Below are 23,940 nucleotides of genomic sequence, written 5' to 3'. Positions count from 1 at the left end.
TTTGTTTCTTTCTAGGTGCTCCTGATCCAACAGCAGGTGCTAGTATAGATGATGAAAACTGCTGGCACTTAGATGAAGAACAGGTTCAAGAACAGGTTAAACTCTTCCTTTCCCAGGGTGGATACCATGGATCAGGGAAGCAACTTAACTTACTCTTTGCAAAGGTAAGGATTTTACCAAAAAACTATACACATATTCTAATCCACATATTTGGTGGTGTTCACTCAATATATGTTAGTTTTCTTATAAATACAGGCTCAGAATCATTGACCATCCTCAGAAATGGTTTGATTTCAGCCCAAACTTTAACTTGCCGGATGACCACTAAAACTTAGAATATTTTTGTGTTAAATCCTCATCTATAAAATTATGATAATTTTACATAACATGATATATACATAATATGTACATAAATTTACATATATGATGTATACATAAAATGATAATTTTACACAAATTATCTAATTACATAAATATATCTAATAGTATACATTATTAGAAGAAGTCGTGAGTTCATTATCATTTCCTCAGTTTTTCATTGGATCATGAGCCAATGTCAGCATGCTTTTCATAGGAATAGATAAGCAACTCATCTGTGCTTTCTCATCCTCTATATTTCTTGTCCTTAATTTCCCCTAAATGCTTCAAAGGGGATTAATTTAAAGCATTAGAAATCTTTCTGTTTTGCCATTTTCTGGATGACTATGCAGTAGCCAAGTTATCTGTCTTTTCTCCCTTGCTGTCACTCTATTAGTGGCCCACTTCCTTTTCAGATCATACATTTCCTGGAGATTACTTTTGTTGTTATTGTCATGTGTACTGTGCTTAATTTTTAAGTAATGTTTTATTGAGTGATTTCATATTTGTGTAGAAATGCAGCACCTATTTTGATAAGCATTGCTTTTCTGTCCCAAGTTAGCTTGTTAAAAATTTTTTATTGTATTTTCCCACACATTAAATGAAAGAGAATTTAAAAGAAGTACTTTTAAGTAGTAGTTGTAAGTAATAGTTGTACTTCCATAAAGACTTTATGAATCAGAAAGACAAATTTTTTTTAAATGTCATTAACAGCTTACAATCATACCTGTTTAACTCATATAGAAAGTTTGTTGTTGTACCATGCTCCAAGAGAGAGCAACTGGATTACATTCTTTCTAATACTTCTGAAGTAGTAAATTCTATCTCCTTTTTCATTGGATAAAAACAATATCATTAGAGTCACAACTGAATTTATTTATAGAAAATGAGCAATTTCTTTTCCTTGATAAATTTGATTAGATGTGTAACTTGTTTCTGTAGTTAAGATGATTAAAACCATTTTTTAAATTCCATTGAAATGTAAATTTTTTTCAGACATGGTCATGGAATGAGGTTATTAAGGTTAATCCAACATTCTAATTAATAGGTATTTAAACAGCATGTAATAAGAAGGAATTATTAATTTTCAGGGAATTAAAGTATAGTAAAACATACTTACCTATATTTTAATAAGAAAATACTGAAAATAATCATTTTTCTCTGTTAATCTGGAAGGGGTTTTAGTGATCTTACAGGGCATAAGAGTCATTCTGAAAATCAGTTGTCATTATATTTTTAGATATAGCAAAGTATTTAAGATATTTGTGGTTAACGTTCCTAATTGTAGAGAGGGTACCATATTTATGCTTTCGTCAACTTGAGCCCTTTGGGTAGAAAACCCAGTAGGAAGACAAATCCATTGACATCTTGATTACATGTCTAGACACTCAATACATCTGGACTAAAAAATCAGCAAGATAAGTTTGTCTGCTTCTTTGTACCTTGTTATGTCCTGAGAAAAACTTATTTTCTGTGGTAACAATTCTCAGTGTTTACTGGCCCACTCTTGTTATCAGACAGGTATACCTATTTTTCTTGATTTATAAGACCCACACACTGTTCAGACTTGGCCCTTTGAGGGCTCATGGTGATCTTGGTAGTTGCCCGGATGTGGGCAATAGATGCCTGTGCATTTTTGACAGGTCGCCCGTCGTTTTCCCCTGGAGGGGAAGCTGTTGAGATAGAAGTGATTTCAAAATCCATACAAGACTCTTCTTGTTAACCAGTTGAAGGGGCTCTTCACCCTATGACTCCCTGATGTGAACTCAGGGAAATGTTACCTGATAGAGGTTCAATCCCGAAGCAGTTTCTTTGTTACCTTCACTTTCAAGAACTTAAGCTCATGTCTGAGAAATGTTTTGCTTTATTAAACTTTTGCCTTTCCTCTCTCTACCTGCGCTACACAGAGAGCAAGCCTTTAATAAAAATCCTCCTCTCTCCCATTATTTTTCATTGATAAGGAAACTAGTGTACAACTGAGTTGCAGAGTTGTTGAATACCTGACAGTATTTTCCACATTCCTAAAATGGGTAAATTAGCCTAATGTTCTCAGCCTAGAGGTTTTCTGAGGTTCTCATATTACCTTTTATTAATGATGAATGTGGCATGAGAAAATGCAGAGGAAGAGAAGCTGCTTATGGAAGAGGCCAACCTGGGCTTGTCTAAGTCAGTAGTTCTCATAATTTTAGCTCATGAATCATTTTAGTACAGAGCAAAAGACCTTATTTAGACCAACACTATCAACTTTTCCCATTTGCCACTACAAAAGCAATTTCACCTAAATTAACAAGCAGAACAACAGTGTTTTGTTTTGTTTATTAAAGTAGCAATAAGGGAATACTTCAGTACTTAGGATTCATGATTTCATTGGCTTGGATACTTTTTCTCCAGTGAAACATATCGCATGCCATCTACACTTTAGTTAGTCTTTATAAATTGTTTTGTCCTGAAAAATTCACCACACTGCACCAACCTAGTAATGAGACTTTCCGAGTTTGGCTAATTCAGTTTTCAGGCAGCAGACACAGAATTTATCACCTAGTCCTCTGCTTAACACTTTTACCACTGCTATAGGACCTTTTGGAGCTTGTTTTCTACTAGCATAGACTTTAAGGACCCACAGGATCCTACAAACTACTTTAGAGGACTTTAATATAAAGGCTTTAAAAGGAAATATCATGAGTAGATTCTTAATTGAAACCAGAAGCAGAAGTGTAAACTATGTGCCTGGAAACAGACTTCCTAGTGAATCTTCTTGTGTAGCATTTTAATTCCATCCTTTGAAATGAGGAACAAACCATTTGGAGAGAGTTGTCATATCACTATGTCCTTTATAATAGCATGGGAAAGAGTGGGCTATCAGGAAGACCCTTTGCAACATCTCAACAAAATAGTAGAATCATACTGAAACTTGGTCTTGGTAAAATTATATACTCAAAAATGTGCATTTGCTGCTATACTTCTTTTTTTGTGGTTTGCTGAAGCATAAATTATGTAGTTGCTACTATATGTGCATTTTAAATATGAACTGTATAAAGTTTACTAATGTTGAAGGATGAAGGTTGTTTCTGAGTGATGCCTTCAAAACAATGCAATTTTGTTGAATGGGTGAAATAGTTTATTCTCTTGTCCTCGTCCAAATTTGTAGAATAAAACATGAACCAAATAGTTCTGCGTGGAAGTTGTTCTAATACATTTTTAATCAGTTTATAACATACACATCGATTATGTGTTAGGCACTGTGTGAGGTGCTGGAGATGCGAAGACAAAGATGAAACTAGCCCTGCCCTCAAGGAGCTTAGAGTCTACTAGTAGGAAAGAACATGTATGCAGATAAGTAAATGTACAATAGATACAGAGCATTTTGGAGGTGGAGAGCATTGATAGCTGCTCTGTTAGGTTTGCAGTGGAAGAGCTAGTGCAAAGCTTTATTTTTTTAAAAAGAAATTAGTCTTCCTTTTGGTGGTGTTTTTCTTGCAAATTTATTTGTAAGTGTCCTGTTTTCCTTAGGTGAGAGAGATGTTGAAGATGAGGGACTCGAATGGCGCTCGAATGTTGACATTGATAACAGAGCAGTTCATGGCTGACCCCCGTCTCTCACTTTGGAGGCAACAAGGCACTGCAATGACTGACAAATATAGGCAGCTCTGGGACGAACTTGGTAAATATGATATTCTACAACAATTATGGTTGAATCTCTTGTATATAATGAACACGGGAAGAGTTGAACATTTCAAGGTCAGGATTATGTAGATCTTGTTCTTGTTGGTAACTCAAGTCTTAGCTGTTTGGTCAAGAGAATGAAAGTAATGTGAATTTTGTGGTGGCATTTGGCAGGGAAGAAAACTGGCCTAGAAATCTCCTTTATAAATCAGTTTTCACATACCTTAGTAACCATTTAACTTTAAAATATGCCTTGTAGCTAATGGTGTTACTGATGGAGAATGACTCTGAATTTAAAAAAAAATCTGAAATCAATTCAGTTGTTTTGATTTTAAATTCTTGATTTTTTTCTAACAAAATAACAAACTGTAATAGAAATTTTCATTGAGCTACTGCTGATTTAGATTATTTTGATCTTAGGGATTGAAAGGAGTCAATGAATTTTAGTTGTTGATTTCACAAATCCTTGAAGGCGTTGGTGATGTGTTAGAGGTTATGAGTTTGAAAAGCCTGCTAGCCATTTTCTATAAGAAAAAATATTAAGCTGTTGATGGAAATTCAGGGGATCTTGTAATGTGGTTTTTCATCACTTGAGAAATAAAGAACTGATATGGATTGTGCTGGATAGTCCTAGATTCCATCTTTTTTTTTTCTGAATATCACATATCCATGAACCTTTAGAATACTGAATATTCAAGAAATGCACCATTTAAATTACTTAAAATAATTAACCCCGTATTTGTACTTTGAAGGATCTTTACATAGTTAGGAAACTTATTCAACCTCTGAAACAGAGAAATGTTATTCCACTAAAAATCAGTAAATGACATTTTATATACACAGTGGAGCCATGATCTCATCAATTTAGGAATTCCTTCTAATAGTGAAGATTATAATCTGTCAATGTCTTCTTTTGCTGTGCAGCTGGTTGTTCATATCCTCCCCTAAATTCTTTTACAGTACACCCACAAATTTTACTGAAACCTTTTAGGTCACTGAACATTACATAGGAACCAGTACAGCATTTCCTCTGTCCATCTGATATTTCTCTCTTGCTATGTGAATAGTCTTCCTCCTTTTCCAGACATGCATAACCTTTTACACTGTTTCTTGTGCACAAGTTATTTTTGGTAACAAGCTGCATGTAGCACTTAAACACTATCTTTCCATGCCAAAAACCATGGTTTTAATTCTTCAGAAATTGTTGTTTTAAGTCCATAGCCATAAAGTTTCGCTGGAAGAATATTGGTATAAAAAAGGTGAGGTTTTGTTTCAGGGAGCATCTTGGAAGAGTTAAAAGTGATGAACAATTTCCAAAATGCTGTTCAGCCTGTTTTCTTGGACCAGTAATAATCATAATGACCACCTCATATACTTTAAAATACTCAGAGTACTTTAAGATTTATAGAGTGCTTTATTCACAACTCCTCTACCCATTTTACACATAGGAAACTGAGGCTCTGAGAGGTTAAGATATTTGCTTATGAGTGCACAACTAATAGATGTCAGGGATAGTACTGAATTCAGTTTCCCTGACTCCCCATGGAGTGTTGTATATAATACATCATGTCAAACAAGTCTGGACTCTCCATCCAGGTATATGCCATTTGGCCTTTATCCCATCCTTATCCTCCTTGCCCTCTCTGTAGTTTTCCATACTGTTGGCTACTCTCTCTTCCTAGCCCTACACTTCTCCTTTAGCTTCCATATAACTGTTTTCCTGGTTCTTTCTCTTACCTGTCTTGACTACTTTTATACTGGACTTTTATCTCTCTCCTGCATCCTTAAGACACCCAGGATGGGTCCTCTCTTCTTCTCCATCTACACGTATTCTCTTGCCTTCCCTGATTTCCCCAAGTCAGTGTTGTCTTCCTCCAAAATTTTTTCTTGTATTTGTTTCTGTGAATGTTGTATCCTCCCCAAGTATAATGAGCTCCTGGAGGTCAGAGGCTGTTTCTTTCATAAGTCTTTGTATCCCCAGAACCTAGCATAGTCCCTTGGACAGAGTGAGTGCATGATGAATATTTGTTGACTTGAATTCAATTGGAAATAGGCATTCTTTACTTAGGTTTTTACTTTGTGCGGATTATTAGGTCAAATCCTTTTGAAGGGTTGTGAATTAAGTTAACAAGGCTCTGTAGGATTCCTGGGCCTGATACAATCAACATGTCATTTATAAGCAGGAGCATATGGATGACCTCACCTTCTATATGGTTTTATCATTTTGACTATGAGATGCATGTCCTCCATGACAGCAATAAATGGTTTTTTGTTTTGGGGGGGGGTTTTGGCAAGAATCTATCACCCCATTTAATGTCTTAGTTGATATTGATAATCAGAGCATCACTGAACAAAGTTATTTGCTGATCGAGGTAGTTTGGAAGTTTGGTACTTCTCTTTTTATGTTTTCATTGTGGCATTTACTTTGTAGTAATTAAACTTCTTTACAAGATGTTGCTAAACAATGTCAATATCTTTTCCTTTCTCTGTTTCCCCTTTTTTCCCTGTAAATAACTTGTTTGAATAGATCAAGTTGGTAATGTTGTAATTATTCATAATTCCCTTGTGATTTCCTTAACTGTGGCAGTGTGACCATGGGTGAATCACTTACCTCTCTGACATTTTCTTTACCTGTACAACGGGGCTAATAATACTAATAGTACCTACCTTATATGGCTGTTGTGAATATCAAATGAAATAATTTTTACAAAGTGCTTTGTAAACTTTAAAAGCGCTATATAAATATCTGTGGTTGCAGCTGCCTTTTTAATATCTGCTCTAACAAATCTATAATCTGCCTATCCAAAGAAAGTGGATTCAGAAATAGCTTCCACATTATAGTAATTGGTTGTTTCTTCTTTGTTAAAATATGGTTGTTTTAATTTTTGTGTGATATTATTCAGGGTATACCATATCTAGCATCATCCAAGTTTTACTTTTTAAAAAAATTTGTTATCTTTTGGTTTTGACTTTTCCCCCCAATTTAGTTTCCCAATGCTTTTATTTTCCCTCCTTCTCCTAGAGAGTATTCCCTTATTTAAAAAAAAGGTTCTTTTTTTTAAAAAAAGGGAAGAAGTAATTAGTCTGGCAAAACTAACCAACATATCAAAAAAGCATAGCATTAGATACAGTGTTCCACACATAGAGTCCCATACCTTTAAAAAGATGCAGGTAGAGGCTGCCTTCTCCTATCTTTTCTTTATGGCCAAGCCTGGTCTTAATAAACCAGCCTAGCTAGAGCAACAAGGCTTCCTGAGGGAGAGATGAGAGGGCAGTATACGCCAGGAAGATCAGGCTACCAGCTTGACCTCTGTCTCCCTTCAGACTTAAGTTGTGACAGGCCAAGACTTTGCTGTGCTTAAGAGTCCCAAGAATGGCAGTACCTCCTCTCTTTGCCACCCTCCTCAAATCAGCATCTCTTCTTCCATCCTATCCTTTGCAGCCGTTGTTGACAGGGGCAATTTTTGTGAAGAAGGGGGTAGCTATCCTTGTCACCACCAACACCAACTGCCAGTCCACTGCCACTAACCAGGCCACATGAATTGGCCTGACTGGTGCATCAAGCATCTTGAGATAGAGATAGGGGTGATATGTGCCAGGTGGGTCAGACCGTCACCATCCTGGACCCAGGAGCTGCTGGAAAAACAGTAGTCCTTCCAAGGCATCAACCCTGCTTGCAGGCTGGCCCCCAGAGCCATCAATCAGAGGAGCAGCCTTTTGTGGAGGGGCCACCTGGTAACAGCTTTTGTGGATGTCACAGCTCCCACCTGCCACAGCTATAACAACTGAAGACCAGGGGGAGAAAGTTATCACCACCTAAGTACAAGTATCCTTGGTACTTACCAATTGGCTTGATATAAGAAATAAATATTTTATCAACAGACATGACATTGAAGGGGATGCATTAGCATCTACTTTGCTGATACCCCCTAAGAACCACTGGACCTCTCCTTTTGGCTTGCTGCCAGAACCTCCTACAGGACAGTTTTTGGATCACCTTCATAGAACAGGAGCTTTTTGAGAGGTGGGGCCAACTTTTCCATTTGTGTCCCAGCACTTAGCACTGTGCTTTGCATGTTAAGTGTTTGATAAATACTTCTTCATCTTTTTCATTGTAATTTTGTAACATTACATTTCTTGTTTTGGTGATATTTTTTACCAGTGTATAGTCATTGTGCATGGCATTTTTCTACTTTTGTTTACTTCATTCATTAAGCCATACCTGTTCTTTGCATGCACAAGGACGTGACTCTTCAGATGAGGTATCATGAGAGAAAGAGGAAACATTGATCACATAAGATAATATTTCTGAAGTGCTTAGCTGTGTGCCTGGCATATAGTAGGTACTGCATAAATGTTTATCCCCTTCTGTTTCTCCATTGACTTAGTTTGGTACATGTTATTGAGATCTTCCTGGCATTTATCTCCTTTTCATCCTTTGTCATAGATATTGGCATATAACCTGCGTTCATCTTCATCACGGTCTTTTTCGCTTTACTATAACCTATAAAGTGAGAGAAAATAGTCATCCTATGAAAAGGTGTTTGTTGCTCAGTTCTTAATAAAACCAACTGCGCAGTGTCACTATTGATATTCTTTAGGTGAAGCAAGAATGTACTTGGAAGTTAAAACTAAATGAAACGACAGCCCCTTCTTTCTCCTTAGGACTTAGCCAGCCATTTTCACTGGACCTGTTATATCTGTGGTTATATCATTTCTGTGGGGAAAAAAGATTTCTTGTAAATATATATGTGTGTATGTGTGTATATATATGTATATATTTAAATATTTCTCAATTACACATAAAAAATTTTAACATTCATTTTTTAAAAATTTGAATTCCAGATTCTCTCTTTCCCTGTCACATTCCCCCATCTCTTTAGAATGCAAATGATATGATATTGATTATACATGTAAAGTTTCCATACCAGCCATGTTGCAAAAGAAAGTTCACACACACAAACAAGGAAAAAAAAGAAAGTTTAAAAAGTATGCTTCAGTCTGCCCTCAGAGTTTATCACTTCTCTCTCTGGAGGTGGATAGCATTTTTCATCATGGGTCCTTTGGAATTGTTTTGGATCATTGTCTTGATCAGACTACCCAAGTCTTTCACAGTTGATCATCCTTACAGTAATATTGTTACTGTGTACAATGTTCTGGTTCTGCTCACTTCACTTTGCATCAGTTCATATAAGTCTTACCAGGTTTTTCTGAAATCATCCTGTTCATCATTTTTTATATAAATTTATTTATTTTATTGGGTTTCTTTAAATTTAAGCTCCAAATTCTTTCTCTCTCTCCTGCCGCCACTCCAGCCATTGAGAAGGCAAGAAAAGTGGTATCAATTTTACATGAGAAGTCTTGCCATGTTGCTAAAAAAAAAAAGCAAGAAAAATAAAGAAAGTGAAATAATTGTGCTCCAGTCTGCCCTCAGATCTCATTAATTCTGTCTATGGAGGTAGATACCATTTTTCATCATGAGTCTTTTGGAATTGTCTTGATCAGAATAGCTAAGTCATACACAGTTGATCATTATACAATTTTGCTGTTATATACGATGTTCTCTTGGTTCTGCTCATTTCACTTTGCATCAGTTCATATAAGTCCAGGTTTTTCTGACACTGTTGTGCCTGTCATTTCTTATAGCCCAGTAGTATTCCATCATAATCACATCCCCTCAATTTCCAATTCCTTGCCACCATAAAAGAGAGCTGCTATAAATATTTTTCTACAAATAGGTCTTTTTCTCTTTTCTTTGATGTCTTTGGGATACAGACCTAATAGTGGTATTGCTGAGTCAGAGAGTATGCAGTTTTATTACCCTTTGGGCATAGTTCTAAATTGTTCTCCAGAGTGGTTGGACCAGTTCACAACTCCACCAATAGTGCATTAGTATCCTTATTTTTTCCATATCCCCTTTGGCATTTGTCTTTCTTTCTTTTTTCTTTTTTTGTCATGTTGGTCAACCTGATAAGTGTGAAGTGGCATCTCAGAATTGGTTTAATTTGCATTTCCCCAATCAGTACTGATTCGGAGCATTTTTTCATGTGACTGTTGATTGCTTTAATTTCTTCTGAAAACTTCCTGTTCATATCCTTTGACCAATTGTTAATTGGGGAATGGCTCTTATTTTTATAAATTTGCCTCAGTTCCCTATATAGTTGAGAAATAAGGACTTTATTAGAGAAACTTGTAGTTTGTGCAGGCATTTTTTATTTCATGTAATCAAAATTATCCATTTTACTTTCTGTGATCCTCTGTATCTCTTGTTTAGTCATAAACTCTTCCCTTATCTATGGATATGATAAGTACATTGGAAAAATTCTATCTTGATTGAATTTATGTACAACTTACAACACACTATTCATGAGAACCTCAGAAATATCGTTTGTCCAAGGAACAGTTTCTTCTTGACCCTAAATTCTGAAGTGCTTCTTATGTCATCTGTTTTAGGGTATCTCTTCGGGTTCATTTTTTGAATTGCATATTAAATTAAATATCAGGAAAAGTTTTTGATTATGGAGCCCAAGTGTAGGTACCATATAATTCATGGAATCCTAGTCCTAGAAGAGACTTTAGAAATTATGTAGTCCAGTCTCTTCCTTACAGATGAGAGAAAGGGGGAAGGGACAGAGAGGGAGAGAGAGTGAACATAACAGTAGGATGATAAAGAATTTGCAATCCTAGTATGAGGACATATTGCTGAAATTTCATTGAATAAGTATCAAGTTCAGTAATTAGTTTTGATTGTAAAATTTTATTTGTGATTTGCTGAAACCAAGAATTAATGAAGTTACATGTAGTATAAATAAAAGCCTTCATTGAAGGAAGACTTCATAGATGAAGTTTTCTAGGACAGCTACTAGAATACAGTGTTGTCACTTTTTCTGGAATTCTGTTTTAAGCATACTGTAACTTTGAGCTTCATTTGTACAAAGCTTAAGTAATAGCTTAGGCTTCATTAGTGCTTAAGCAGAGACTGGATGGACACCTGTTAGGATTGTTGGCAAGGGATTCTTGTTTTGGGTGGGAGGTTGGACTAAATGAACTGTAAAGTTTCTTTCATTCCTAAGGTTTTGTTGTTCTGTATTTACCTTTAGTTAAGTAAATAATGAACTCTCCACCACAACCTAAGCTATTTCTCTGCCATTGCAGTAGATTGTTTCAGGGTAAGTGGAGGACTGATTTCAGACGAGAAAGGTAGTTCTAATATTAGACTGAAATATCTTTTGAAGGAATACAATTCAGCATTAAAATATGATCTGGTACTTTCGGTTAAACTTCCACATCTTTCCTATAAATGTCCAACTTAACTTGCCTGTTTATCTAGTTTTTAAAAAGTTAAAAGGCTTTAAAAAGACTATAATAACATATTTAAAATGTGTTCTAATAATAAAGTACCAAAAGTTTAGAAATCTCTGTTTCAAATGTTTAGGCAAGGAAGTTTAGGATTATACATTACAAAGGACTGGTTATTAACAATAAGGAGAGGAATTAACACCTAAAAATTTTAAAAAGAAACAAGATAAAGTGACATAGTCCTTAAAGAAAAGTATCATTTTCAACTCTAATCTTAACTCATATTCCACCTCTCATAGTTGCATTTTTTCCAAATTGGTTTATGAAAATTATGAATCTCAATTGGAAATATAAATTCTATTAGAGTCATAAATCATACATGCTAATTTTGACTTTTTTACCCAGATTCCACATCAGATCAAAGATCTTCGAGAATGAAAAGTATTCTTGACTTTAGTCTTAACCTGAGGAATACTATTTCTTTCTCTTTATTCTCTTCATTCTTCCTGTTTACCTCTCTGCCATCAGTAACCAGCCTGATCTGAGTTGAAATATCAAAGGGGTAAAATTGTAAATCCAATGTGGTATCTTTTTTCAGATCTCTGTTTCACTGAGTACTCTTATTCCATGAAAAGCCCAGTTTTCAACCTTTCCCTGCCCCAAATTCCATCTTTGAAGAATTGCAGGCAAGGCGACTTTTGTGATGACATCTTAATATTGGGTCAAAAAATTAACTTAAAGTTGGTCCTGGGCAACAGAAGGAAAAGATTTTATTTCTTAATAAAAGGGGGAAATTTGACTTTGTGCCCCAGTGCAGGGATCACATTGCTTCAAGGCTCTGCTTTGGAATTAAATGCTGAGCACTGCCAGATGCCAGACATTGAGAAGAGGCTGAGTTTTGTCGGCAAATGGGATCTGCAAGTTAATTGGTGTTTTCTACAGGCTTCTGGCTGTGAAATGAAATTGGAAGCCCTTTAGCCACATGGATAATACAGGACCTGAATACAAATGTCACATGTCACCATCAGGGCCCACTGTGAGACAATAGTGTTCCCACTCGAACACTGCGCCATTACAGATCATTTAAATATGGGGATTACATTTAAACTAAAAGCCCCATTTGCCTTTTACTGCAATTTAAATGTCCTCTTAGCAAAAGCTAAGTGACAAATTAAATGAAAAAAGTGCCCACATTTTTAAAGCTGTAATGCAAAACAACCTTTTATTGCTTCTCATGTGCCACGAATGAATCATTATACTTGTCAACCCTAAACCAAGCCATAATTGGAGCAGCTACTGTTATCAAAGTGGGGCCGTTCTTGTGACAGCTTAATAAAGCTGAAACTGTTAAATTAAATCTCAGATGCTTAACTCCTTAGCACCGGTGGATTCATTGTGTCCATTTCTGGCAATGGCCGATGCACTGGGGGAAAAAAAAGACTCACAGCATGAAAGGGCTTAATCTGATGAAAGCAGTCAAGTAAAAGAATCTGAAACAAGCATCTTTGCTGCTTGGTGGAATGATAGCACCCAATAGATTGTCAACATGGAGGTTTGATATTTGATTCCTGCCCCTACCGGAGAGGTTTTTCCCCTCCCATTTTCTATCATTTTCAGAATATACCTGCCTTACTATAACTTAGCACCGGGCATTTGGGGGATGAATTTTTCTAATAATGTGTAACCATTTAGGATATTTCCTCTTTCTCTTTAACGTACCCAAACTAGTTCATGGTTGTACTTGGTAAGACCCTTACTATCCCATCTCTAAAAGCTAACAGATTGAAATAATCCACATATTTACTGCTCTTCCAAGACATGAATTCATGGTGCTCAATTGATCTAGTTGGATTATTTTTTATATATTTTTCCCTAAAAGAAAATACTTCATTTACCTTTGTGGCTTTTAGATGTGCAGGTTCTTTGTGGGTCATCTAGTCCAACCGCCTTCATTTTATATATGACGAAACTAAGACACAGGGAGGATAAATAACTTGTCCAAGATCGTATGTGAGGTACAGAGACAGGTTTTGAACTTGGGTCCTCTAACTCCAAATCCAGAGCTGATTTCGTTATACCATGTTGCCTGTTACAGAGTATATGCATCTGACTGTTACTGAAGCAATATTATAGTGAATCTACCTGGAGAAATACAGGTTAGCCAAAAGGATGACATTAAGACAAGTCAGTTTTTAAATTGGGGTGTTAAATTAGGCTTGCCTTCTGCTAGGTTACATTCATTTTTCCCAGTTCTGTGCCAGTGAGTTCAAAATCAGTATTTATATTGCATTCTACTCAACTATGTAAGAAACAATGAAAATTAAAAAACAACAACATAGAAATAAAGCCCTCTTGGAGAAAGAGCTTTGCATTTTGTAAGACCTTTACGAAAGACACTTTTTCAACCAGTCCATTTCTTAAATCACATGCAATTTGTCTTGAAAGCAGCTCTCAGAAAGGGGGAAAAAACCTTTTGATTCCAAAGAACATTCTAGTAGTGATTGGCAGTAAGAGCAACTACTGTAAGCCATAATGGCTATCTGTTCAATGTGCTTAATTACCATGGGATCCTTTAGAGATGAGTGGATATACTGTAACCTCTCATCTGTACTGACTGTTCTCTTTCCTTGAAACTACTCCTAAACTGTAATTTTACTTTGTTCTGTGTAACTATAGGTTGTGGCTGCCAATCTATTAAAATCTAATTTAAAAAGATGTCATTAGAGGTCATAGTTAAATAAGATTTAATTACAGTTTTATCAAGGGGAAAAAATCTCAGATTTCCATGGGTTATATAATATTTTATCAGATTTTAAAAACTTTTTTTCTTTTTGAGAAGATTCAAATATTTTATTTGACAATGTGTTTTTTAAAAAAAATGGGTTTGGTTTTTGGGTTTGGTTTTGTTTTGTTTTAGATAGAAAAGGCTTGTTATTGCCTGAGTCTTGCTATTACAAATTGTTTAGTGAATTAGATCAATTTTATTATAATTGGTAATCTTTACTTAATATTTTGAACAAAATTCTGTACCCTTCCCCTTTTTCCAAGTTTCTGATCTGGGTGTAAATTTCTTTCCTGGCAAAATGTTGGCTCTCACTCTCTGCTAATAAGCAAAAATAGCCATAGTTAAATATCTGTTTCTAGTGTGAATCTTGTTGCAAGGTTAGATTAACCTTTTTTTTTAAAATGAAGTCAAAGCCAGAATGTCAGTTTAGAAGGCCAGGGTTTTTTGGTTTCTTTTTTTTTTTTTTTTGAGTGGGGGTACAGGTCTGAGTACTGCAGGAGACCATGTAGGATTGGGATCCAGGAGAATAAGAAGTCTGTTCACATATCACCAGATTAGCCTGGTACTTGGAGACATTTGAATTTTTACATCTTTGCTTGGGATAGGTACTTAAAAGTGCCAGCTACTTAATGCTAAAGAAACAACCATTATTTCTTTCTCTGTGCCATATATCATGTCTCCTTTGCTTTCTTTGAGGCTCAGGCCCCAACATTTTGATAGCAGAGGGAGGCAGTAAGCAGTTAAAGTTCCAACTCTTTTCTAGCTCCATTGTTTGAGAAACATGGAATTGCCTACTGATTACTACAACATAGGATAATTATTTCTCATCTTTTTCTATGTCTTTTAAGAAGTCTAATTGGGCTTCACAATGAGAAGATGGATTGGGAAAATAGAAATTCCCAGAGCCTCTTGAATTCTAGGAAGTATGTGGTAAATAAATAGACTTGGTAACCTACATTCAGCTGAGGAAAGTCTTGAACTTTCCTCTCAGTGGTCTATCTAGGCCTGCCGCCCACCATTTTGTAGACTTGACTTACATAAAATGCAACACAGTCATCACATACCAATATCAGCATCATTTTCCTAGCGTCTCTTCTAGAATGAGTCACTCCTCTCATTTTCCAGGTGAGGAAATTGAGGTTCACAGGTGAAGATACTCAATCCAAGGTCACACTACTTATTGGCAGCTAAGTGAATAGAGCCCTGGCCTGGAAGACCTGAGTTCAATCTTGCCTCAGACACTTCTTAGCTGTGTAACCCTACGCAACTAATTTAACTTCAATTTGCCTCAATTTCCTCAACTGTAAAATAGGAATAAAAAGAGCCCCTGTCTTACAGGATTATTATGAATGTTAAATGAGATAACATTTTTAAAGCATTTAGCACAGTGCCCAGCACACAGTAGGTGCTTAATAAATCCTTCCTTCCTTCTTTCCTAGACAGATTTTCTGACTCCACCTAGGGCCTTTTTCACTATACCTGCCTGTGTTAGGTAATGGAGGAGGAGGAAGGGAGGATTTAAACATATATATGAAGCAAGAGAAGAACCCTTTTGCAAAACAGTTTGTCATTAAATTAATGCAAATTAGTGGAAAGAAATCTTATACAAACTGAATTTGATGTGGATTTTAGAGCAGATTAGGAGAAAGGAGAAATGAAGATTCTAGGAAAAAGGAATAACATAAACGTTTGAGACCAACTATCAATTGAGCTTGATTGTAGCAAAGGGCATCAGTGTAGGTGAATAATGAGAAATGATGTGTCATAGAGAAGTCCATATACCAAGGTTATTTCCTCCATTTTGGTCAATGTACTCAATTCAAAGACTGCCTGTACCACTTTAGGGAAAATCTTATCAGGGACCAGAGCCTCATTACAAAGTAGATTTTCCCCCCTTAAGATTGAATCAGTTTTATTAAATTGGTAAAGTAGATAATTTCTGCCCTCCCCCCTTGTATCAATTAATATAAAACCAAATGAGCTATATTCTATTAGTACTTCTTGGGGGCTGAGCATACCAAACACAGATTTTTCTACTGGAAAAGTCTCATCCTGGTCATTTATTAATTTTGTTTTGAAAATTAGAAATGCCTAAGGCCTTGAAAGGAAACAGGCAACACATATTTATAAGCTTTGTTTCCTTTTTTGGTTATCTTTTGTGTAGAAGTCATGGGATCTTTGAAATCTTGAATATTTTTTACGAGGAAATTATTTTCTTAGAGTGGTATATTACTATGCATAGTTTTCATTTTCTAATAGAAGATTGTCTTCAAATTTTTATATCCTGTGTGTGTAGTTTTAACATCATTTCACTTTTTAGAAATTGGAGGATAAGAAGACAGTTGAGATTATAAGCTGTAATTTTTTGCCTTTATTTTATACCCCTTTTTCAGTCATCTTATTTTTAAACTTTACAATACCACAGAATGCCTTTTTTCTAATCTTTCTCGTGAATGTAGCATCATGATTCTGATAAAACATGTAATGATTAAATTTGACATTAACATTCATTAGCAAATGCAGTTTTGGCTTGCATTGGCCTTGTGTAGGAACTCCCAAGATTGGTACCCCTACATTAGTGCAGGGTGTTTTTGCAAAGCTCTGATCTGGTTATCTATCTTCTCATTGTGCTTAGGAATGAATTATGATATCTAGTCCAATTGAATGCAGAGAATTGTGATCCAAAGTTAGATTCTTTATTAACTGGTGAAAGTGAGATAGTCCATTGCCAAACTACATTTGCTGTAATATATTGCAAATAAAACTTGCCAATTTATAATAGATTAGCTTACTTAAGAAACCATTGTCATAACCTTTCTTTAAGTATTAGCAGCAAATAAGAATGACAGTGCATCTTTGTAAATGTTTTTACTTTTCTTTTAACAATTCATACTTTTTCATTCATTTTTGCCTTAACTTTATTTTCCTCTCTTTTCAACTTCTTGTCAGGTAAGCCTTACTAAGAGAGGTTTATCCTAGTCTCACCTTAATTTTTGGTTGATAAAACATTGAAAAAAGGTTACACCCAAACCAGTCCTATTTATCAGGCTGTTGGTTTGGGGAAGAAGAAACTATAGACTAAGGAACATGACAAAAGATCAGGTTTCCCATCCTAGCAGCCTTGATATCCTTAGATTTCACAAGAAACTAGTGTTCTTGATGGTTATAATGAAAAGTGAAAACTAAAAGAGATTGATGAGAGGAAACAAAGCCAATTATTGAGGCTCTTCAGCAGCCTTAAAAGTAGCTATTTTTTTCAAGAGCAGATTGATTTATTTAAAGAAAGATTATTTATTTAAACTACTGTTGAATATCTTGGGTTCTGTGATAGGAGAGAACATGATGATAAAATGTTTTTGTGCCAGTTCTGTTTTAGAATGAACTTGAAAATCTGTCTTGATGTAGTGTGACAGAAGTGGTTTTTTTTTTCAATGTTGAATTAGCTTTTAAGGAAAATTTTCATAGTAAGAGGTGGGGATGTACTTTAGAACTTTCTAACTTTGGCCCCAGTCTGTCTACAGTGCAAAAGATTCTCATATATTTAGGAGCAGCTACATCTGCTGTGAGAGAAGTTTTGCAAGCTCTATATATGTGTGATATACTGCCAGGACTAACTGAATCAGTCATGACATATAAACCTTCCTCCACCACCCTTTCCCTTATCTTTTAGATTAGTTTATCTTTATAATGGACATCAGACTTTATGTGAGATTGAACTATGACCAAACCTCTATTTTAAGTTGGTGCTTCTCAGCTCCATTCATTATGGGTCATGCTCGTACATTTCCAAACCTGCTGCAGAAGCCTGGAGGGTTAAGCAAGCATTTAATTCAGCATTTATTAAGCACTTGCAGTGTGAATACAGAACCCTATGTCAAGTGGGAGTGTGGGAAGGAAATGGAACAAAGAAAGATAGGTCTTCCCTCAAGGAGTTTAAAGTGTAGTAACAGAGATTTGACTGGAGCATAGACTGTTGTTTGTCCTTCGTTCTCCAAGAGGACCCTGACATCAGGGAGGTAATACCATAACTTGCAAGTGAATTGGATTTAAGTGAGGGAGGGCCGTGCAAAATCACCAGCCTCACTTGTTCCTCTGGAGCCTTCTGGGCCAGATATAGATCGGGACAGCTGGAGATGTCCCAGGATGCAGTGTGGGACCTTGGTCTTTTCAAGTTAAGGTCTTTTTTTTAAAAATTTTATTAATTTATTTTGATATATCAATAATTACTTCCATATACTTTTGGGTTTAAAATTTTTCTGCCCCTTCCTCCCCACCACCTTCCCCAAGATGGCGCACAATCTGATATAGACTATACATTTATCCTATAAAACATATTTTCACATTAGTGATGTTGTAAGTAAAAATTAAAACCAATAGGAGGAACCATCAGAAAGAGGGAACAAAATTCAGCAGAAGAGAAAAAAAATAGCAATTCAACTTCCATGGTTCTTTCTTTGGATGTGGATAGCATTTTCCATCATGAGGCCTCTGGAGATGTCTTAGATCCTTGCATTGCTGGGAGGGGTTCAGTTTATCAATATTAGTCATTGCACAACATGGCTGTTATTGTATACAACATTCTCCTGGTTCTACTCACTTCACTCAGCATCAGACGATACAGGTCTTTCCAGGTTTTTCTGAAGTCAGCCTGTTCATCGTTTCTTATAGCACAATGTGGTATTCCATTACTTTTATATACCACAACTTGCTCAGCTATTCCCCAATCAATGGGCATCCTCTCAGTTTCCAATTCTTTGCCACCACAAAAAGAGCTGCTATGAATATTTTTGTACATGTGGGTCCTTTTCCCACTTGTATGATCTCTTTGGGATATAGCCCTAGAAGTGCTATTGCTGGATCAAAGGGTATGCCCATTTTTATAGCCCTTTGGGCATAGTTCCAAATTGTTCTCCAAAATGGGTGAATCATTTCACAACTCCACCAACAATGTGTTAGTGTTCCAATTTTCCCACGTCTTCTTCAACACTTATCATTTTCCTGTTTTGTCATGTTGGCCAATGTGATAGGTGCGATGTGGTACTTCAGAGTTGTTTTGATTTGGATTTCTCTAATAAATAATGATTTAGAGTATTTTTTCATATGACTATAGATGGCTTTAATTTCCTCATCTGAGAACTGTCTGTTCATAACCTTTGACCATTTATCAGTTGGGGAATGGCTTGTATTCTTATAAATTTGATTTAATTCTCTATATATTTTAGAAATGAGGCCCTTATCAGAGAGACTGGTTGTAAAAACTCTTTCTCAATTTTGTACCTTCCTTCTAATTTTAGTTCCATTGCTTTGTGCAAAAACTTTTCAATTTAATGTAATCAAAATTATCCATTTTGCTTTTCGTAATGTTCTCTATCTCTTGTTTGGTCATGAATTCTTCTGTTCTCCATAGATCTGATAGGTAAATTATTCCTTGCTTTCCCAGTTTGCTTATAGTATCAGCCTTTATATCTAAATCCTGAACCCATTTGGACTTTATTTTGGTATATGGTGTGAGATTTTGGTCTATGCCTAGTTTCTGCCATACTCTTTTCCAGTTTTCCCAGCAGTTTTTGTCAAATAGTGAGTTCTTGTCCCAGAAGCTGGGGTCTTTGGGTTTATCAAATAATAGATTACTGTGGTCATTGACTACTGTGTCTTGCATATTTAACCTATTCCACTGATCCACCACTCTGTTTCTTAGTCAGTACCAAGCAGTTTTGATGATTGCCACTTTATAATACAATGTAATATCTGGAATTGCTAGGCCACCTTCCCCTGCATTCAAGCTAAGGTCTTTAACAGGTCCCAGTTTGACTGAGGCAACGCCCATTCAGTGATTAAGGCTTAATAAGAAATGAGGCAGAGAATGGCCTCTTTGCCTAATCAAGAAAAGAAAAATAATTATATCTGGGAGGGGAAGACCCTCAGATTTTCTGGCTAAAACAGAAACAATTGTTATTTACATTCCTTCTGAGCCATTCAGGACCCAACAATGACCAATAAAGTTGTAAAGGTAACATGGTGTTACGTTATGGAGGACATTGAATGCCAAACAAAGAATTTTGAGTGGTGTATATTCAAAACTTGAATCTGGAGTTCCTGAAGATTTTTAATCAAAGGGTCACCTGAGCAAAACTATGCATTAAAAACATGATTCTAACGATAGTAGTTTGAAAGATAGATTAGGGGTCGGGGAAGATAATGGAAGATGTAAGCCTCGGTAAGAGGCAACTGTAATATTCTAGGCAGGAGGTAATGATGGCCTATACTAAGGTGATGATAATGGGAATAGAAAGGTATGAATATGAGAGATGAACTTAACAGGACTTGGTCCCTAAGAGGGAAGATCTTAAGATAACCTCAAGATATAGTGATGTTAGAAGAAGATTAGGCATCAAGGAAAAGCCGATGAAGCTCAGTTTTAGACATGTTGAGGTGACTTAGTACATCCAGGTAGAGATGGTCTATAGGGAAACGGAAATGGGAGCTCCGAAAAGAAATCAGAGGACAGGTCAGCCAGAGATCTGAGAGTCATCCGTAGAGGTGGTATGAAGACATGAGAGTGAGTAATATTGCCAAGGGGGAGAATGTGAACACTGAAGAGTAGAGGGCACATGCAAAGACAGGGAAAGGGCACAAGAATCCAGCAAAGAAGACTGAAGAGCCTGGGACAAAGATTATTGATTTGCGGGATATGTAGATGTGGAGCACATATACATAAGAGTAGTGACTTCATTAGGGAAAGGGAGGTGGTAAAAGTTAAATCCTAACTTGCCTGTGACATGCCTGCGGAGTTTTAACAGGTATCAATATACCTGAATAAAATTGAACAGGGTACCAAGGTGAAAATTTTCCTTTTTTTAAAAAAAAAGATGATTAAGTATATCTTGCTTCTCCTTTTTCTGAAGAATATTTAATAAAAAAAAAAAACTTAAATGCACAAAGATGTTGGACCCTATGTTATACATGTCTCCAGATAATCTGTTAAACACTCACTGCCTCAGTATTTTGTTTTTAAAACATTGAACCACTGTACTAAGAGATGTTTATGGGTGCATTTATGATTTCATTAGGATATTGTCATTATTCAATTACTCAATCATACTTTCATTTTTTTGTCTGGACTCTTCTGCACCAGAATCAACTCAATGATATTGATTCCTTTCTTTTCCCCCCCTTCCTCAATTACAATACTGAGACGAAAACTTTTAGTTTTCTGATGGACTGAACAAAAATGCAAGATTGAACACATATCTGAGGGTAGTAAGTAGCAAATTTTAAAAAGTAATGGAGAAATTTTAAGAGCCTTGGATCACCTTCTATCCTTCTTACCTTCCTTACTCTCTCGCTATTCCCTCAGTTCTCTAGAACCCCATGTCCTCCCCTCTACTTCCAATATTATACAAACGCATGCACACATATGCAAAACTTAGTATGAACAAGAGCAGGGATTCTGCCCTGCCATCAGTGCTGCAGGTAATCTCTTGTATTAATCAGCCAGCCAGTGTGAAATACATGGGGAGTGATTATACTATCGTACATAGTACAATCAGCATGAAGCACTTGTCAAGACCAATACATCAGAGTTTAATTCAGTAATAGAAAGAATTAGAGCAAAATAAAACATTCTATTCTTTGAAAAACACAGCACCCATATCAGCTTCTATCTGAAGACTATAGAAAAACCAGCACATTAAGAAATTCCATTTATGAGTAAAATTGTGGTTCCATTTTGATAGAACACTGCAAGTATTTTTTCCTTGGGGTTTTTATGGTAATGTTCTATTGAAGTATTTACCTTGTCTATAATACTCTATAATAACAATTCTTAAATTAGAGCTATTTCTAGTAGGACTTCTGACTACCCTCATTTTTTAATACAGACCTCTGTTCTACATAAAAGAAAAATCATTATAACTGTGACTTGCCTCTGAAAATAAATGGTAAACATAATAATGCTTTATCAAATAAACTATTTTTCTATGCATTTGTTATACAAAACATTGTCACTATCATTAAGGAGCTTGAAATAGAGTTGGGTGATAAGGCATGAAAAGTTAAATAACAATTTCACAGTAATAAAGGCAGGGAGAGACCTTGTGTCTACCATTTCATTTTTTTGGTAACACTTTTCTTTTTCCCCCATTTTTTCTGTTTTATATTATGTAGGTGTCTGATTATAATAAATTTCACAAAGCAACAAATTTAAGAAAACAATCCATGTATGATAATAGTAAATAATGTGGTAGATGGATGGTGTTTTATGATGCTAAAGTTCACTAGGATTCATTCAGTTTCCAAAAACTAAATAATGTAGGAATTTTTTAGCTGTTTCTAAAGGGAGCTAAATGGCAAGTTTTGTTTTTCTGGTTTAAAGACTCCCAAAAAATCCATGAAAATGTAGCTTCCTCATGGAAGCTAATTCTTTTTGACTGATCATTTCCTTGGAGTCACGTCTGTTGTCTAAACCATGACAGAGTTTATAGAGATAAATTAATCAAGCAGCCAGTGCAGTACACATGGGAAATGTGCTTACTCCCAGGATACTAAAGTTCACATTCCTTCACCTTGCCACCTGTTGAATGCCCTTTTGTTGTTGCTCATATTGAGCAATTCCTTACCATTGTGGATTTTTGCTCGATTTTAAGAAATAACAACAAAGGGCCTGCAATTATTTGCTATTGAATCAAGCTTCCTAATTAAGCCCAAGCTTTCTGGTAAGCACAAACATATATAGTACACTGGTCACACAGTGTTATATGGTCAGATGAGTTAAAATGCTCTCTCTACGCATTAAATGAACACATAGCAGTATCCCTGTCATAGTCAGTCTTCTGTTTTGAATGCAAATGGTATTTTTTTCTGAGTAAAAGAAGTGTTATCTATCTATATATATTTATATATCTGTATCTCTATATATTTTTTTTCTTAGGTCAAAATTAAAGCTTCTCAGAGACATCATATTTTCCCCGTAATTTGCTGGCCATTGTATTCACTGATCTTCGTAAACAATTCTTGGCCCAGTGAAGAGTGGATTTGTGATCTTGGTCAAATCGTTTATCATTCTGGCCTTAGCTTCTTTAGCTACAAAATGAGAGGGTTGAACTAAATGGCCACTAAGGTCCCATCATCTGAAATATTTGATTTTTAATTCCATAAAAGTTTTTTGGTAGATTAAGACTAGGTCTTTTAATTTTTTTGATCCAAAAAATGTTTTGAACACGTATCCCTCGTATGTATATGTATATGTATGTATATGGAAAAGGAGGGAAGAAGGGCTCCTACTGGTCAGTCACTATCCCAGAGCACAAAGCCTCCGAAGGATAACTGCCTTAACCAGGAGGTGACATAGTGAGAAGGGAAATTGTGGAGAGGTGAGGAAGTGAAATTTACTAATGGCACCTTTGCAGCTGCTATTGTAAGTGCCCTGGTAGCTCTGAAAGGCTGACACTCAGAAAGAGGGTGGTAAAAGCTCCGGTGGAGGGAAAGGGCAGAATTTTAGAGATAAGTCCCTATGATCATATATCAGGGAGGGTGTGATGTGACTTATGATGCTGCCCTCTTATTGGTTGATCACATGCCCCTTAGGATCAAGCTACCCCCAAACCCCAGGGCTCTAGCTCACACCTTGTACACCAGTGGATTAGATAGTAAACTGCTAAATTTTATAATTGGAAAATCTTAAATAATTTTCCAAATGCGGGGTGACTGATACAGGAAAACTTAATTTTATTATAGTAGACTGAATATATTACAGAAGACTGTATTTATTTAGGATATATTAATTATTCACATTTTGTAATTAGGGTCAGATTTTTAGTATTATCTTATCTAAAACA

The 23,940-nt window shown here is 35.8% G+C and overlaps 1 protein-coding gene across 1 annotated transcript in view; it reads left to right on the top strand.

Annotated features, from left to right (window-relative positions):
- The window catches only part of ZSWIM6 (zinc finger SWIM-type containing 6), a 215,793-nt gene that overhangs the window by 161,495 nt on the left and 30,358 nt on the right, over positions 1-23,940 (top strand). The window contains exons 3-4 of the mRNA XM_021007235.2: positions 16-164; positions 3,868-4,018. Of these exons, the coding sequence (XP_020862894.2) occupies positions 16-164; positions 3,868-4,018 (300 nt within the window). The remainder of the gene's footprint in view (positions 1-15; positions 165-3,867; positions 4,019-23,940) is intronic.

This window comes from Phascolarctos cinereus, unplaced genomic scaffold (genome assembly GCF_003287225.1).
Source record: "Phascolarctos cinereus isolate Bilbo 61053 unplaced genomic scaffold, phaCin_HiC Scaffold_4;HRSCAF=312, whole genome shotgun sequence".
NCBI classification, from domain to species: Eukaryota; Metazoa; Chordata; class Mammalia; order Diprotodontia; family Phascolarctidae; genus Phascolarctos; species Phascolarctos cinereus.
Note: the sequence above shows the minus strand (reverse complement) of the source record. Positions and strands in the feature narration are given on the sequence as shown.